Source organism: Hyperolius riggenbachi, chromosome 3 (assembly GCF_040937935.1).
Source record: "Hyperolius riggenbachi isolate aHypRig1 chromosome 3, aHypRig1.pri, whole genome shotgun sequence".
Taxonomy (NCBI): Eukaryota; Metazoa; Chordata; class Amphibia; order Anura; family Hyperoliidae; genus Hyperolius; species Hyperolius riggenbachi.
In genome coordinates, this window is record NC_090648.1 from 120,571,792 (window position 1) to 120,591,424 (window position 19,633).

Sequence of the window (19,633 nt, forward strand, 5' to 3'; positions counted from 1 at the left end):
CACAGTACCGGGGAAACACAGTTTGTGGGTTGTCACTGTATGTCAACATGTAATCAAAGCCATTCTAAAGGAAAGAAATACAATTATTACTTTATAATCTATAGTGCCATAATTTGCCACAAATTATTATTAGGCGTGAGTGAGACTTTAGTTTCAATTCACCAAGATACATTTGGTAATTTACCTGGTGGTATTTTAGGCTCCCCTCCTCCCAAATTCACTATGATTTTCACACATGCAGTAATAGTTTTGTAATTTACAGAAAAATCGCTTGACAATACACAAAGATTTTTACCTCATGCAGTATTGCAGTTGGTATTTTAAAGGCAACCTGAGATCATAAAAAAAAAAAAAAAAAATACCTGGGGCTTCCTCCAGCCCCCTTCAGGCCAATCACACCTTTGCTATCCTCTCCAGCTGCCTGGATCCTCCGCTAGGTGGCCCAGTAATTCCTCCAGTCAGGGTGTACTGTGCATGCGCGGCCCTGTGCGCAAGCCCCATCACACTTGCCGACCGGGAGTGTACTGTGTAGGAGCAGAACGTTCGGCCACAGGAGCGTGATGGGGGAGCGTACAAGGCTGGACTGTGCCTTTGCCAACTGGTGGATAAACTGGGCCGACTAAAGGAGGATCCAGGCGGCATTGGGAGTACTTAATTCGGTGTTTGATGGATTATTGAAGTGCATGTAAATGGACGAAAGAGGGAATACAAATAGGATTTTTTTTTACTATGCTTAAAAGTGAAGTGCAAGTCCAAGCTGCATAAAAATAACATTGTTAAACAATTTTTTAATTACTAGTACATAATATTGTATTATCAACTTTTTTTTATTTCCTGTATAGTTTAACCACTTAATGACAAGCAGACTTATAAAAACGTCTTGCTAGAGCCTCTTAACGGCTCCAGGATGTTTTTATAAGTAAAACAGTGCTGCTGCTGTTGTGCACGTGCGTACGCTCCCGCGCTCTCCCCCGAGTCCACGTGCATTCCCGCCACCAAAGAAATAAATACACCTTTATTTCCAAATAATATATTGTCACCATACTTTGTACTAGAGACAATTAAAATCTTGTGCTAACCAGAACAAATAGGCAGATAAAATGTGTGGGTTTTATGTACAGTAGCAGTGTTTATATTTAAACTATAGGGGATGAAATTGGAGAAAGTGTATTTTTAATTTTTCCTTGTTTTTCCCTTTAAAATGCATAGAAAATAAAGTTATTACTGAAAACAAATATCAACCCTGACATAAAGGCGGCAGTAGGGAGCAGGCTGATTGACAGCCTCACATAAATAAAGCAGGCTAGCGACAAGCAGAAACTCCAAGAGAAGAGACCCAGCACCGTCTTCAAGTGTATTATAAGCTCTTTTATTTATTTAAAGCATCAAAAAGACAAAAAGGGCAAGTCTGTGCGACGTTTCGAGAGGCGACTCCTCTCTTTCTCAAGCTGACAAGCCCTCTGAATACATGAAACACAATCAGCCTTAAAGAGAACTACAGGGAAACGTTTTTCAATCAATGGTTATTACACATGTGACTCTGCATATGTTGTATATCGTCTTCGTTGCCCCTGCGGATTGATTAAGGTGGGGATGACCACACAGATACTTAAAATGCGCATCTCCGCGCATAAGTCAGCTATCCGCTCGGGCACATCTGAACAAGCGGTTGCTAGCCATTTTTCTGCCTGTCGCCATAATGTTAGCCAGTTGAGGGTCCAGGTGATTGACTCTGTCCCCCCGCCACGCAGGGGGGGGGGGGGGGTGATAAGGTCAAATTATTATTGAGACGGGAGTTGTTTTGGATTAGGAAGCTGGATGCCCTTGGTCCAGGGGGTCTTAACCGGAAGTGCGAGTTGGGTCCATGTGTTTATAGATAGATGTCTTGCTGATTGTTTTTTGGTCTGGACGCCTGGAGTCTTCTCTTTGGGTTGGTTCTGTTTTTTCTTTTTTTCCCCCGACCCCTCCTGACCGGCGGCCACATCTGGTGGCCGCCGGTCGGGGGGGAGAGGGGCTTATAGAGAAATTTATTATTTTGTATTCTTTGGTTATGCCGATTTGTTGGCTCTCCTGGATTGGCCGCCGCTGATATGTGGCCGCCAGTCCGGGCAGGCCTTCAAAATATCTTTTTGATGGTTTGCCTGTTTCTTTCCCGACTGGCCGCCAGGGATGGACGCCAGTCGGGACAGAATGGGTCATTTTTGTTCTCGCCGGCCCAGACTGGCCGCCGCAATTGAGGCGGACGCCAGTCTGGGAGGGTGAGATATGATTATTGTCCTTGTTGCGATGTTCGGTGTCTGGCCGCCGCTGTGGGTGGCCGCCAGACACCTAGCGTTAGTTTTGTCATTTGCTTTTTTCATTTTTTCAGATTTCTCTTATTATATTGTTGACACTCATTTCCATTAGGGTTAGGAGCATGTACACTTTTTAATCTGACAGTATAAGTTTAATGCGTAACCAGTATAAGCGATTGTATTGAAACGTCTATGGTTTAGACGATATTTGCTTCCGGGTTTTTACGCGCATACGCGTTGACTTTAACCATATGCGGATCTCCAATGCGGATTTCCGCGTGGCAATTGGATTGGAACGTGGTTTTACGCGTACGTTTTTACGCATACGCATTGATTTTAACCACATGCGGATTTCCGCGTGACGGTTGAATGACGTTTTTTCTATTTAGAACATGCTCTACCATCATTGGTCGGCCCTCCAGTGGCCATTTTAAAATGATTGGAGTCAGGGCCGGGCCGAGGCATAGGCTGGAGAGGCTCCAGCCTCAGGGCGCAGTGTTGGAGGGGGCGCACAATTCATTCAGCTGTCATTCCTAATTGTGTTTGAAGCAGAAAGAAATAAGAAAAGGAGATACATGGAAGGGACTACAAGCTATATAACTAGAGATTAAGGTGTTGGGGGCCCTGGGGTGCCTCTTAGTCTAATAGCAATAAGTGTGTGATGGCTGGGGTGGAGGGGCGCACTTTGGTGTCTCAGCCTTGGGTGCTGGAGGACCTTGTCCCGGCTCTGATTGGAGTGTATAAATAGATGTAGTTCCCCATCAGGTCCTCCACCAGATGGGAGGGCCTACAAGCAGGAACTTAGCCTAATTGGTTGTGACAGGGCGTCCAGACCATTCTGATTGGCTCCCTAGAGGAGCAAGGACAATTTAACCACCTTAGCGGTATGGACGAGCTCAGCTCGTCCATTACCGCCAGAGGGTGCCGCTCAGGCCCTGCTGGGCCAATTTTGATAAAATAAAAAGCAGCACACGCAGCCGGCACTTTGCCAGCCGCGTGTGCTGCCCGATCGCCGCTGCTCTGCGGCGATCCGCCGCGAGCAGCGGCGAAAGAGGGTCCCCCCAGCCGCCCGAGCCCCGCGCAGCAGGAACAAATAGTTCCGGCCAGCGCTAAGGGCTGGATCGGAGGCGGCTGACGTCAGGACGTCGGCTGACGTCCATGACGTCACTCCGCTCGTCGCCATGGCGATGAGGAAAGCCAAACAAGGAAGGCTGCTCATTGCAGCCTTCCTTGTTACTTATGCTTGCCGGAGGCGATCAGAAGAACGCCTCCAGAGCGCCCTCTAGTGGGCTTTCATGCAGCCAACTTTCAGTTGGCTGCATGAAATAGTTTTTTTTTAATTAAAAAAAAACCCTCCCGCAGCCGCCCTGGCGATCTCAGTAGAACGCCAGGGTGGTTAAGGCTGATTGTGTTTCATGTATTCAGAGGGCTTGTCAGCTTGAGAAAGAGAGGAGTCGCCTCTCGAAACGTCGCACAGACTTGCCCTTTTTGTCTTTTTGATGCTTTAAATAAATAAAAGAGCTTATAATACACTTGAAGACGGTGCTGGGTCTCTTCTCTTGGAGTTTCTGCTTGCTGTTCCTGGAGACAGAGGGACAACGACCAATAGAACGTCGCATCTAGATGGTTGGGTGCTGCCCGTAACTACTCGTCTACTGCTAGCGACAAGCAGATTAACACTAGCCTGGCAATCTTTTAAGGGGGAACAGCAGAGTGCAGGGGGGGGGGGGGGGGGGGGGGGGGGCTGGCAGTGGTGATATAATGACCCAGAGGCGTGTGCACGACATGCCTCTGGGTCCTATTAGGACTACAATATGCCACCTATGGTTCTCTTTAAGGGGTTGTTCTCAGCTAGTTTCAGTCCTTAATATCTGGCAGAACACAGCAAGTATGTCCGGGCACACACTACTCTAATCCAGTGCCACTTGCTTATGGAGTCCCACAGGGTTCTCTGCTATAACTATTACGCTTTGCAGTCTACATGCTCCTAGTGGGCAAAATAGTCCAGTCCTATGGCCTCGCATACCATTGCTACGCAGACGACACACAACTGTATCTGTCCTTCAAGCCTGGCACACAAGACCCATCAGTATCCATCAATGTCTGCCTGGAGGAATTACAAAATTGGATGAACACCAGCTGGTTGAAGCTGAACTCTGACAAAACAGAGGTGTTGGTGGTAGTTGGTCCTCTAGGAGGAGCTCTATGGAACTCACTTCCATAATCAGTGCGAGAGGCTCTTTCTCTGGGCAGCTTTAAGAAAAATCTAAAACCCCACCTCTTTTCCCCAGCCTCTGAGACTGCAGAACACAGGGTAACAGCAATTCGAGTCCCCAGGGAAGAAAAGCACTATACAATTATTACACTGTGACTAGAGCTCTGGAGAAGGTTCCCTACTCTCTGGAGAATGATGTGTATCCAGCAATAATGCTCCCCATATGAGGCTGTGGAACAAAGTAAAATGCCACCAATGGCCAGAAGGCTACCCCCTTACACCAAGGCTGGTAATCTATTGCCTAGCAATGAGGCTGGAGCAGGTTTCAAACACAAATACAAGCAGTCCCCCTAATTTAAAAACAAAAAATAAAACTTGAGTTTATTTGTAAGTTGAGTCGTGTTATACATGGGGAAACTTGGATAAATGATTTACTTTCAGACAACTCTGGCAGCGTTTTACAAGTACTTTTAAAGTGTATTTAACTACTTACAACAGTCTACACAATACTATAACAATTAAAAAAAAATGTAAAAAGAAAGCAAACAACCTCCCCCCCCCAAAAAAAAAACAGTACTGTATATTTTGTACATGAAGACAACTTTGTTTGCGTGTCATTTTTCCATGCGGAAAGAGGCTTTATGAATGCTGACTTTGCCAAGTGGTCGGTAAAGTCAGCTGTTTTAAGCATTTCCGCATGCGGAAATGCTTTATGAATGATAGCCTTTGTGGGGTAGAAAACAGATTGTTCAGTACAAAAGCACAAAGCCTGGCAGCATCATTACTGCATGGTCATTACAATCTACAGCCAGGACCTATCAAGGCTCCTATGTGTGTTGAGTTTCAATGTCCCAATCACAATAAGCAGGAGCAGGACTGCTGCGAGCAAAACAGAAAACTGTGTTCACGTAGCAAACTTGTCAGTCCACCAGCGAGCGGCTTCCATGATGCCCAGTGTAATGTAAAGACGCCGCTCTACTGCCGGACAACTCAGAAACAGATTGGTGCCACACTAGATGCCACATGATCCACAATGCAAGTGGCAGTCCTAGAGCCAGATGCTCAAACAGTTCCTCTGTGTTAGAAATTCATAAAAGCAGAGATCCCACATATCCAGGTAACATGTTTAAAGGAATACTGTAGGGGGGTTGGGGGAAAAGGAGTTAAACTTACCCGGGGCTTCTAATGTTCCCCCGCAGACATCCTGTTCCCACGCAGCCACTCACCGATGCTCCGGCCCCACCTCTGGTTCACTTCTGGAATTTCAGACTGTAAAGTCGGAAAACCACTGCGCCTGCGTTGCTGTGTCCTCGATCCCGCTGATGTCACCAGGAGTGTATAGCACAAGCCCAGTATAGTCTGTGCCTGCGCAGTATGCTCCTGGTGACATCAGCGGGATCGAGGACACGGCAACGCAGGCGCAGTGGTTTGCAAACTTTAAAGTCTGAAATTCCAGAAGTGAACCGGAGGAGCCGCCGGAGCATTGGGGTGTGGCTGCACGGGCACAGGATGTCTGTGGGGGACCATTAGAAGCCCCGGGTAAGTTCAACTCATTTTCCCCCGACCCCCTACAGTATCCCTTTAAGGATTGTGACTTCCTGCCCAGTTTGGTCATGTGACTCTCAATGTTTATTATCCCTAGAGAAAAGAATGGGGTGGAGACTTACAAGGTTAGGTCAGTAAAAATGGGCAAGAGGGATTACAGAGGAAGAATATTCCCGGAGTGGGTCTTTCATTCCACCAAAATCCTTTGTTTCAGGACTGATGCTCGGGAATCAATCAATGGTGCTTGATGAAGGGCGGGGCCAAGCTACAGCAGTGCAGGCTGGGGGTCATCCCATCAGGAATTACGTAATGGCATGACTGCTCTAACAAATAATCACAAGGCTGGACAATTCTAGAGTTTTGAAAATAAATCCAGGACTTATAAGCAAGAAACACACTTATGATATTACATAACGAGTTGTGTACCCAAATACCTCATCAAATGTTGTGTGAGGTCTGATCACCATCTGAGACTGGTAGTTCCGGACTCGGACATAGTCAGGAGATTCTGGTACCTCTGGATGCTCCACTGCTCTGTAAAAACGGAGAATTGGAGATCTTGGGCATTTGTAACTGAAAAACAATTACTCCATCACTTCAAAACGGCTACTGTACTGTAGTGTTTATTTAGAAGCTTTTCTCTGGCAATGGTCAATCAAATGCTCTGTATGACAATTTCCTGTTGGCACACATATAAAGTGGTCTTCTCTCAGTTCTTACCATGTGCACAGAAATGTACCATTTATACTTTTACACCCACTTTCACACTTCAAAAGTTTAAAGCCATTTTCCAGAAAATAAAGGACACATCAACCGAACTTTTAAACATATGTCAAAGTAAAAAAAAATAAAAAAAAATCAGTCAGTCATTCACAGACTGATTCAAGACCATGTAGCCTAAGAAACCAATGGATTAACAGATTATTGCCAGTCAGGCAAAAACGGCGCTGGAAATTTGGGCGCACCAGGCATGCCATAGGCCATAATGGGAATTATGGCTATAGCAGTGCTTAAGCAGCAATTTGCGTGCCATCAAGAGACGGAGTTCAAACTATACAGGATCTTCTCAAAAAATTAGCATACTGTGATAAAGTTTATTATTTTCTGTAATGTACTGATAAACATTAGACTTTCATATATTTTAGATTCAAATACACACAACTGAAGTAGTTTAAGCCTTTTATTGTTTTAATATTGATGATTTTGGCATACAGCTCATGAAAACCCAAATTTCCTATCTCAAAAAATTAGCACATTTCATCCGACCAATAAAAAGAAAAGTGTTTTTTAAAACAAAACAAAAAAAAGGCAACCTTCAAATAATTATGTTCAGTTATGCACTCAATACTTGGTCGGGAATCCTTTTGCAGAAATGCCTGCTTCAAGACAAAGACAAGACAAATAACATTTATATTGCGTTTTTCTCCTTGCGGACTTAAAGCGCCAGAGCAGAGCAGCAGCCACTAGGGCGCGCTCTATTGGCAGTAGCAGGGTAAGGGAGACTTGCCAAAGGTCTCCTACTGAATTAGTGCTGGCTTACTGAACAGGCAGAGCCGAGATTCGAACCCTGGTCTCCTGTGTCAGAGGCAGAGCCCTTAACCATTACACCATCAGCCAACTGCTTCAATGCGGTGTGGCATGGAGGCAATAAGCCTGTGGCACTGCTCAGGTGTTATGGAGGTCTAGGATGCTTCGATAGCGGCCTTAAGCTCATCCAGAGTGTTGGGTCTTGCATCTCTCAACTTTCTTTTCACAATATCCCACAGATTCTCTATGGGGATCAGGTCAGGAGAGTTAGCAGGCAAATTGAGCACATTAATACCATGGTCAGTAAACCATTTACCAGTGGTTTTGGCACTGTGAGCAGGTGCCAGGTCATGCTGAAAAATAAAATCATCTCCATAAAGCTTTTCAGCAGATGGAAGCATGAAGTGCTCCAAAATCTCCTGATAGCTAGCTGCCATGACCCTGCCCTTGATAAAACACAGTGGACCAACACCAGCAGCTGACATGGCACCCCAGACCATCACTGACTGTGGGTACTTGACACTGGACTTCAGGCATTTTGGCATTTCCCTCTCCCCAGTCTTCCTCCAGACTCTGGCACCTTGATTTCCGAATGACATGCAAAAGTACTTTGGACCACTGAGCAAACAGTCCAGTGCTGCTTCTCTGTAGCCCAGGTCAGGCACTTCTGCCGCTGTTTCTGGTTCAAAAGTGGGTTAATGCTTCCATCTGCTGAAAAGCTTTATGGAGATGAAGATTTCATTTTTCAGCAGGACCTGGCACCTGCTCACAGTGCCAAAACCACTGGTAAATGGTTTACTGACCATGGTATTACTGTGCTCAATTGGCCTGCCAACTTTCCTGACCTGAACCGAATAGAGAATCTGTGGGATATTGTGAAGAGAAAGTTGAGAGACGCAAGACCCAACACTCTGGATGAGCTTAAGGCTGCGATCGAAGCATCCTGGGCCTCCATAACACCTGAGCAGTGCCACAGGCTGATTGCCTCCATGCCACGCCGCATTGAAGCCGTCATTTCTGCAAAAGGATTCCCGACCAAGTATTGAGCGCATAACTGAACATATTTATTTGAAGGTTGACTTTTTTTAGTTTTAAAACCACTTTCCTTTTATTGGTCGGATAAAATATGCTTAAAGGGAACCAGAGAGGATGAGATATACATACCTGGGGCTTCCTCCAGCCCCATACGCACGGATCGCTCCCACGCCGCCGTCCTCCGCTGCCTGGATCCGCCGCCACCGGGTCCCGTCATTGCCGCGAGTCGGCAAGTCGGCCGGCGGACGCAGCCAATTCTCCGCATCACGGGGTGCTCTCCCCATACAGATACGCATGTGGCTGCTTGCTGCGCAGCCGCATGCGTACATGTATGGAGGGAGCCCCTGTGATGCGGACAATTGGTCGCGTCCGCCGGAAGTGACGGGCCCAGTACCGGCGGATCCAGGAAGCTGAGGACGGCGGCGTGGGAGCGATTCAGGCTTATGGGGCTGGAAGAAGCCCCAGGTATGTATAAAATCTTTGCCCTTTTTCACCCCTCGTTCCTCTCTGGTTCCCTTTAATTTGAGACAGGAAATTTGGGTTTTCATGAGCTGTATGCCAAAATCATCAATATTAAAACAATAAAACGCTTGAACTACTTCAGTTGTGTGTATTTGATTCTAAAATATATGAAAGTCTAATGTTTATCAGTACATTACAGAAAATAATGAACTTTATCACAAAATGCTAATTTTTTTAGAAGATCCTGTAATGATAGCAGCACAATTTGGCCACCAGCAATGAAGACCATAACTGCTGAATCCTGGGTGCTTTTTTTTTTCTAAAAAGACCAGATATAACAGACAAACATTCCACATCAATTTGGACATCTACTAAGTAATCGAGACATTCAGCAGCGCACCAGTGACACACAACCTGACCTAGTTACAAACATACAACCTAAAAAAACAATCCTAAATTTACACCAAGACGTAACACTTTATCCTGTAATCATAACTTTGATAGCACTCATGTCTGCCCCCATGTGTACACTCTCTTCCTTTTGTCCACCTCACCAAATGGGGTGGGGACTGGAAAAGTTAGAGGACCTGGGGCCCATAGGGAACTCACACACACAGGACCTCCAACTATAAATATTTGATAAAAAAAAATTATAAATACATACATACATACATACATACACACAGTGGGTTGCAAAAGTATTCGGCACCCTTTAAGTTTTCCACATTTTGTCATATTACTGCTACAAACATGAATCAATTTTAATTGGAATTCCACATGAAAGACCAACACAAAGTGGTGTACACATGAGAAGTGTAACGAAAATCATACAGGATTCCAAACATTTTTTCAAATAAATAACTGCAAAGTGGTGTATGCATAATTATTCGGCCCCCTTTGATCTGAGTGCAGTCAGTTGCCTATAGACATTGCCTGATGAGTGCTAATGACTAAATAGAGTGCGCCTGTGTGTAATGTCAGTACAAATACAGCTGCTCTGTGAGGGCCTCAAGAGGTTGTCTAAGAGAATATTGGGAGCAAAAACACCGTGAAGTCCAAAGAACACACAAGACAGGTCAAGGATCAAGTTATTGAGAAATTTAAAGCAGGCTTATTAGGCTACAAAAAGATTTCCAAAGCCTTGAACATCCCATGGAGCACTGTTCAAGCGATCATTCAGAAATGGAAGGAGTATGGCACAACTATAAACCTACCCAGACAATGCCGTCCACCTAAACTCACAGGCCGAACAAGGAGAGCGCTGATCAGAAATGCAGTCAAGAGGCCCATGGTGACTCTGGACAAGCTGCAGAGATCTACAGCTCAGGTGGGAGACTCTGTCCATTGGACAACTATTAGTCATGCACTGTACAAAGTTGGCCTTTATAGAAGAGTGGCAAGAAGAAAGGCATTGTTAACAGAAAGCATAAGAAGTCCCGTTTGCAGTTTGCCACAAGCCATGTGGGGGACACAGCAACCATGTGGAAGAAGGTGCTCTGGTCAGATGAGACCAAAATGGAACTTTTGGGCCAAAATGCAAAACGCTATGTGTGGCGGAAAACTAGCATTGCACATCACTCTGAACACACCATCTCCATTGTCAAATATGGTGGTGGCAGCATCATGCATCGCTTCAGCAGCGACAGGGAAGCTGGTCAGAGTTGATGGGAAGATGGATGGAGCCAAATACAGGGAAAACTTGGAAGAAAACCTCTTGGAGACTGTAAAAGACTTGAGACTGGGGCGGAGGTTCACCTTCCAGCAGGACAATGACCCTAAACATAAAGCCAGGGCAACAATGGAATGATTTAAAACAAAACATATCTGTGTTAGAATGGCCCAGGCAAAGTCCAGATCTAAATCCAATCGAGAATCTGTGGCAAGATCTGAAAACTGCTGTACACAAACGCTGTCCATCTAATCTGACTGAGCTGGAGCTGTTTTGCAAAGAAGAATGGGCAAGGGTTTCAGTCTCTCGATGTGCAAAGCTGGTAAAGACATACCCTAAAAGACTGGCAGCTGTAATTGCAGCAAAAGGTGGTTCTACAAAGTATTGACTCAGGGGGCTGAATAATTACGCACACCCACTTTGCAGTTATTTATTTGTAAATGTAAGACTAAGGAAGCAGGAGGAAATAAATTATATATAAAAGTACAAATTTTATTAATGACCAAAATAAACACACATATGTGTAAATCTATTTAAAATTGACCAGAACACACAGGTGGGCCACCATGTCTAGGCCAGATGGAAAAATGTAGGGGATCCCCTAAAATTTTTTTGATAGTGCGCAATCCATCAAATATCTTAATGCAAAAAAGGGGGGAAGCGACTCCTAGCAGGTAACATTGAAACAAAAGACCTTGGAGAGAAATATATCATTGGTTTTAAAGGCCAAGTGTCCAGGACCTAAATGGAAAAAAAAAACATCCTAGTAGAAGAGCACAGGTGTATCAGATACTGGCTGTGTTGCTGCAATGTTTCATTGGTTTTAAGGGCCAAGTGTCCAGGACCTAAATGGAAAAAGACTTCCTAGTAGAAAAGCACAGGTGTATCAGATACTGGCTGTGTTGCTGCAATGTTTCATTGGTTTTAAGGGCCAAGTGTCCAGGACCTAAATGGGAAAAGACATCCTAGTAGAAAAAGCACAGGTATATCAGATTCCGGCTGTGTTGCTATAATATTTCCAGTGATTTGCAGGATCAAAAGGCTGAATAACGGCTGATAGAGAGATTCAATCCATCACAATAGGTGGTCTTACTGCATATGTTATCACAAAATAATTGATGTGCAGGTCCACAGGTCAGGCAAGCTGTCTCATTTATGAGCTATAACAATGGCCAGGTGCACAGAGGTAGATTGATAGGCACACACTGTATGTGGCAAGCACTTCGGGCTAGTAAACAAAAAAATTTTATATTCACAGCAAGCCTGACACATCCGCAAGCCCCAGGAGCAACAAGCAATTCACCAGAGTTAGTGCCCCAATCAGAAGCACATTCTGAGACAGATTCACAGGCAAGTGTTTAAACCACAGACATATGCAGGTACAGATGGTGTGATATTAAAGTTGATATAGTTCATTCATGGAACAGTCCGCCAGGGTCATCCCTTCAGTAGCATCAACTTGATGTAGACAAACTCAAAATTCCAGCAAACAACAGCATATAGCAGCATATATAGTAGCAAATATATCGGCGCCAAGGGACAATGGAACCGCCGCTGAGAAGAACAATGTCCAAAAGTTCAGAAGTCAGGCATACATCAAAGGTCAGCGCAGGTTTAGAAAGTCATTGTATGTAGGGAATGGTAAATTCTTCACCACAATATATCAAATGCTCAGAGGTAGGTATCCGCCAAACATCAAAACTAGAAAAGGCTTACCAGCTCCCAACAACCCACATTATAAGGTTGTGAAATGGCTCATGTCACAGATAACGTCCAGGGAACATCAGACGTCGTGAAGATCCAGTGGACATCCGTGTGGAGGTAAAGTTTCAGGAATTTATATAGGAAAACAAAAACGGCAATATCTAAGCGTAACCCGTTTATTTAGATAAAATTTCTTTAAAAGGCAGTAGACATAAAAACGATAACTCACATACGGGGCCCATAAACAGGGAACCCCAGAAGATTAGCGTGCATGTAATGGTCAATCGAAGATCAATAGACAATGGTGCCGCCTGTTACCTTCCCACCGCCATCACCGCCGGCGACTGGGCGGCCCAGGGGACCCGGGGCCCCGCCTGCGGGACAGCCGGGCCACCCTTTCTCCTTACCATCGATCAGGGGGTGGGGTCTTAATAGTCCGTGCCCCTCAGCGTTCCCGGAGCCCTTTTGCGTCGGCCGCATTTCCATAGCGGCCCTGTTTGGGGGTCTCTGTGGGTCGCGTACAGTCGTACGCATGTACGCGTTCCCTCCTACTTGATCCGCTTGGCGGTTGCGGACGCGAGGGAAACGCTGTGCGTGCACTTGTACGCATATATGCGTTCCCTCCTTTGATCCGCATCACCGCATGCGGACGCGGGGGGGGAACGCCGTGCGTACATGCGGAGAATTGGATGCATCACGCCTCTGCCTCCACCTCTCACTCACCACCTGCATCCTGTGATGGTGGGGTGGGAGTGGTCATGGGGGGGCGTGGTAGCATCCTTTGGCCGCCCAGTGCCATTTTAGGCCGGCTCCTCTCTCCCACAGGCAGCAAAACTTCTGAGCCTGCCCTGATGATGCTGGTAATCTCACCAGTGAAACCGGTTGGCCTCTAAGGCTCTCTTTGTGACCAGACACACTTGTGGTGGCAGCACATGGGCTCCTGTGGATGTACTTTGCAGTGACCAGCTACTCAGATGAGTATACCTCAATGATATGCATTTCTACTGGTGACTTGAAAACAGCCTCCTATGGAGTAACCACTGTTTACCATATGATCATTGAAACAGCTTCCTAGGATGCACCTATATGCTGCTATATGCTGTTTGCTGGAATTTTGAGTTTGTCTACATCAAGTTGATGCTGCTGAAGGGATGACCCTGGCGGACTGTTCCATGAATGAACTATATCAACTTTAATATCACACCATCTGTACCTGCATATGTCTGTGGTTTAAACACTTGCCTGTGGATCTGTCTCAGAATGTGCTTCTGATTGGGGCACTAACTCTGGTGAATTGCTTGTTGCTCCTGGGGCTTGTGGATGTGTCAGGCTTGCTGTGAATATAAAAAATTTTTTTGTTTACTAGCCCGAAGTGCTTGCCACATACAGTGTGTGCCTATCAATCTACCTCTATGCACCTGGCCATTGTTATAGCTCATAAATGAGACAGCTTGCCTGACCTGTGGACCTGCACATCAATTATTTTGTGATAACATATGCAGTAAGACCACCTATTGTGATGGATTGAATCTCTCTATCAGCCGTTATTCAGCCTTTTGATCTTGCAAATCACTGGAAATATTATAGCAACACAGCCGGAATCTGATATACCTGTGCTTTTTCTACTAGGATGTCTTTTCCCATTTAGGTCCTGGACACTTGGCCCTTAAAACCAATGAAACATTGCAGCAACACAGCCAGTATCTGATACACCTGTGCTTTTCTACTAGGAAGTCTTTTTCCATTTAGGTCCTGGACACTTGGCCCTTAAAACCAATGAAACATTGCAGCAACACAGCCAGTATCTGATACACCTGTGCTCTTCTACTAGGATGTTTTTTTTTTTTCCATTTAGGTCCTGGACACTTGGCCTTTAAAACCAATGATATATTTCTCTCCAAGGTCTTTTGTTTCAATGTTACCTGCTAGGAGTCGCTTTCCCCCTTTTTTGCATTAAGATATTTGATGGATTGCGCACTATCAATATTTTTTTAGGGGATCCCCTACATTTTTTCATCTGGCCTAGACATGGTGGCCCACCTGTGTGTTCTGGTCAATTTTAAATAGATTTACACATATGTGTGTTTATTTTGGTCATTAATAAAATTTGTACTTTTATATATAATTTATTTCCTCCTGCTTCCTTAGTCTTACATTGATCATATTGAGAAGTCTCAGACTTGTGGAGGATTATCTGTGATAGGAATTTTTAGGACCCATTTGTCTAAATAATATTTATTTGTAAAAAAGGTTTGGAATGATGTATGATTTTCGATCCCCTTCTCACGTGTACACCACTTTGTATTGGTCTTTCACATGGAATTCCAATAAATTGATGCATGTGTGTGGCAGTAATGTGACAAAACGTGGAAAACTTCAAGGGGGCCGAATACCTTTGCAACCCACTGTATATATTTACACACACCGTGCTAGGGGGTTCAGAGTCCCCCCTGGATAAAGCCATAGTACATAACTGTACCAGTAACAGACAGACATATGACAGAGAAAGGGGGGGGGGGGGGAGGGGAGAGAGAGGATAGAGTGGCCTATAAAGGGCGCTGGGGTGAAAGAAGAAGAGGGACCCGGCTATGATAAGGTCCCAGCGTCCTGTTCTCTTCGTGCGCACGCGCTCTGCCAGCTCTGGATGGTTGTCTGCGGTTGGTGGAGTGCGCAGGTCTGTGCGTAGTTGCGTGGCGTTTTGCGCACGCTTGCGTGGAGCTCGGCACACAGCATCATACGCATGCGCCGGAAGTGACGCATACAGGCGCGTACACGTATGCGCCGGAAGTGGCGCGTACAGACACTTACGCACATGCGCGGGAGTTTTGGCGCCAAATTCTCCTATAAAAGGCCTCCCCCAGCCAGTGTTCTGTGCTGTTTCCCGGATTCTTCTGTGAATCTCCTACCCTGACTTCAGCTTGTTTACTACACTCCAGCTTCATCTCTACATTGTGGTGTCAGTTCTCCCAACCACTAGTGAGGCGATCCCAGTTTGCGACCTGGTGGGCACTAGGCTGCGAAGTCCAAGGCGACCCCCTCGGGTCGTGTTTTGGTGAAGACCCGTGGTCACTTAGACCCCGCATCTGGGTAAAACCTCATTCCCTAGTGGGAAGGTCAACTACCCCTGAACTACCAACCAGTACCGTAACAGAGTAGCTGGGAAACAGCATGTTCAACCTCGTAACAGGGTGAGCCAAGCTTAGACGCTCAGTCAATGCCAGGGGTTAGCTGACATGTCCAGGGGAGCAAACTCATCAGAAGTTTATACTTGTCAGATTCCATGAACTCGAACCATGGGATCCCACGTGCTTTTTCATTTCTGCACTTATGAGAATGTTTGCTACACATCAGTGCTGAATATATACAGTACACATACATATATACATGTGCTCCACTGGTGACAGGGATAGAACGTTTGATGGATGGTTTTCTGTGCTTTGTAGGACAAGCCAGCACTATATGCTTAGGAAATACGGTAATAATAAAAAAAATTATAACTATTCAACCACCACCACGGATATTTTTGTCCACGCCCCAGGTTCAGTGAAATTTTTTTTTTTGAAAGGAGGATATCGTGCATGGCTGGTGTTGCTGTATTGACACAGTGGTTTTGATTTAGAAGACATTAGAAGCCCCATGACCTCCTAAACATTAGAAATCCATTAGAAGCCCCAGAGTGATGTCATCACTGAAAATTCAGAGGGATTCTGTTTGCATTAGGAGGGTACTGGGCAAAGCACACTGAGGAGGAGACCAGATACAAAGAACTCCTTGCCATTAAAGGGAATACACAACTTGAGTTACACACATCCGCTATCATGTAGACAGGAAGTAGAAGGGAATACACACACAGAATTACACATATCTGTTATGTATACAAGAAGTAGAAAGGAATAAAATACTGTATAGTTACACACATCCGCTAATCATGTAGACAGAAAGACGTGAATAGACACAGAATTTCACAATTCCACTACCATGTAGACAGGAAGTAGAGGGGAATACACACAACACACAAAATTACACACTTCCGCTATCATGTTGACAGAAAGCACAAAGAATATCAATACCGAGAAACTAAGACCATGATGTTGTTCTCCAGATCCACATGATACTTTCTGACATACACATAATCCCGTGAATACATTGGATACTGCAAAAAAGAAGAAGAAACATGTTGGTGTTAAGAGAAGTCATGGAATTTTTCTGATTTCTTCAAGAGACTATAAAGCCAAAAATATACACAGCATGTACCGTGTTTTATTGACAAGTTATAATGTATTGTCAGGGATTTTTTTGTGTGTGCCTTCGAAACCCTCCATGCGACAACTTCCGGCCTTTCTGAACAGGTGCCTTGGTGCTTCTTTGGCATGCTGCATCTCCAATATAGAGTGTGATCGCACTCATCCATAAGAGGGTGGGGCTAAGTGCCGGAAGTGGCTGCACAGAGGATCTTGGAGGCGTAGTTACACAAAAAACCCTGGCAAGTCTTAACTTTTTAAGAGAACATGGTACATTTTTGGCTTTACAGTCTCCTTAACAGAGATTGGCAAAAAGAACATAAATATATGTATCTCCAGATTTGTTTATTATGATTTATATGTTAGAAAACATTGTGACTAGAATCATAAAGAAAGAAAATGGTGTAAGATAGAGATGGTATATTAAAAAAATAAAAATAAAAAATACAAAAGCAGACTGTTCACCTTCAGCCACACCCAAGGCAAGATTTAAGCATACCAAATATGCAGATCCTAATTGATCAAAAGTTATTTACCTTGCTGCCCAGGACATTCAAGGCAGCTTTCTGATATTATCCTGATCAAAGAAAATGAAAACACAAGAAAAAGCTGGCCAGAAACATACATTTTTATGTTTTTTTTACCATTAGATTAAATTACATTGACTTGAGGGGGAACTGAACGCACTTTTGGCTGATCTATCGATAAGTGTTCTCTGTGAACGATTTTTGTTAAAGGTGTCTGAGCTGTAAAAACCTGCCATAAACTGGTAGAGTTTCTTCCAACAACCCCAAAAGACAGATCCCGCTCTAATCGACATCTTACCAATGAGGGATCTATTACTGCATATATGCATGAAATCCATTAAGAAAAAAAAAATCAATAGTATTGCTGCTCCCTCCCAAATACTGCTTACCCAGATGGCCCCTATAGAGTAGAAGGACAAGAGAGCACACTCACCTGTTCAGTCAGCACACAACTTCCTGTGCGCTTCTGCCACCTCCCACTACCCGTACACAGTGACTTGCAGGGCCGGATTTGTGGGCAGGCCCAGTAGGCCTGGGACTAGGGAGGAGCTAAGGAAGGGGCGGGTAAAACAGGCAACAGTGTTCCAATGGCCGTCCATGCCATTCCCTACAATGATGCAGCGTCACGTTATTTGTCTGCAGCCGCCCACCACTACTCTGAAATCACTCAGTTGCATATCTGTGTGGAGTGTGTGCAGGGGCAGCCACAGACACGGACAGAGCGGGCGCTTTGCTATTATGACAAGAGCAGTGGCCGAATCAATACAGCCCTTCCCGCTGTCATTCAAAGCTTTCCTCCGCCGCCCCCCCCTTTCAGTCTATGAAGGAGGAGGAGGCAGTGCAACACTTTGTATCCCCGCCCTCCTCTTTGCTTCTGCCAATCGGAAATTCAGAGGGGCGGACATACAGGAGATTATGGAGGAAAAGACATCAGCAGACTGTTCGGTATGGCGTTACCTCCCTCTGCCAAGTTATTTGTGCACGTGGCTGTAATATAGAGCTGTACTCCCTGCTTCTCCCCGTTCTGTGTCTCGCTGTATTCTCCTAGCATCTGCTGTATGCTTCTAACGTCTGCTCTTCCCCAATCCCCATTACTCTCTCCTCACTGTCACTGATAGTGCTGGGAAGGTTTTGCCCTTGGGAGTGATGAATGGAATCCCAGGACAGAGGTACAGACGTCCACAAAGAAAAAGTACGTTTAAGCTCGTCTGAGCAGGAGAGGAGGCTGACAGGGCAGCACATTGCTGTTAAAAAGTTGTGTGTGTGTGCCATTCACATAACATGCACCTAATGCAAATGCTTTTGCCGTACAGTGCTGCAGAAACACAAACTAGTGTGTGACACCCCCTACCATAACACCCTCTCCCTACGTTCAGAGTAGCATAGCACAGCATGGGTATTCTACCTATTCCAGTGGCAGGACTTATCTAAACTCTCCTCTCTGTTCTTCATTGCAGCTAACTACTTAAAAGTGTATCAGTCAGAGCTCGCACAACTAAAAAGATGTATACATACCTGGGGCTTCGCATAAAAAAGTATTCATTAAAATTGATACGTTTCTAAAGGTATCAGTTTCTATCCATGCCATTAGCGTGCGCCACTGTGACGTCCATCGATCTGGTAAAATTGTTTTCGATTTTGGCAGAACGGATCCATTCTAATGGAGCAATGGGAACGGAATCCATAGGGTAACATTGGATCCGTTACCATCCGTTAGGATCTGTTCTGCCACCATCTGCTAACAGTCTGTTTTTAGTGTCAATGTAAACCTGGACTTATGCTGCATGCTTCTGTATGGCTCTCAGGTGTTCTTCTGTGACATGTCAGGTGCTGTATAGAAGTATGCTACAGCATAGCTCCCGCTGCTGTGAAGAGCAGAGAAGAGGTGTGTGAACCTGTCCAACCACAGTATTTACAAAGTATCTGTAGTGAAAAAGTGCCCCTTGGAGATACTTACCTCAGGAGGGGTAAACCTCTGGATCCTAATGAGGCTCCCGCTGTCCTCCTTAGCAATCCCCGATCCAGCGCTGGCCCCCTGGAAAGTCTGCGCAGGCGCACTATGGCTTCCACCGCTGGGTCGTCCTGAACAATGCGCTTCATGCAGGTGCAGCAGCTGCTTTCCAGTTGGGCTCCGGCAGAAATAGCCAAGCCCGATCGGATCCACTCTACTGCGCAGGCGTCTTGCACCTGTGCAGTAGAGCGGAACCTATATTTACGCCCGTGCAAGAAGCTGATACTGCGCCTGCGTGAGGCTCACAGTTTAAATATTATGGTGTTCATTTCACCAGGGGAGCCAGTGCTGGATCCATGCTGCAGAGGAGGACAGAAGCAAGCTTCATTAGGATCTAGAGGCTTCCCCTTCTTAGGCAAGTACCCCCGGGTCGATTTTTACCCTACAGGTTCCCTTTAAAATA

The 19,633-nt window shown here is 45.4% G+C and overlaps 1 protein-coding gene across 1 annotated transcript in view; it reads right to left on the reverse strand.

The window, feature by feature from the left end:
• STARD7 (StAR related lipid transfer domain containing 7) overlaps window positions 1-19,633 on the reverse strand; it is a 45,039-nt gene that overhangs the window by 1,715 nt on the left and 23,691 nt on the right. The window contains exons 5-7 of the mRNA XM_068274843.1: window positions 16,522-16,604; window positions 6,489-6,588; window positions 1-64 (exon numbers count right to left, since the gene is read on the reverse strand). Coding sequence (XP_068130944.1) covers window positions 1-64; window positions 6,489-6,588; window positions 16,522-16,604 — 247 coding nt within the window. The remainder of the gene's footprint in view (window positions 65-6,488; window positions 6,589-16,521; window positions 16,605-19,633) is intronic.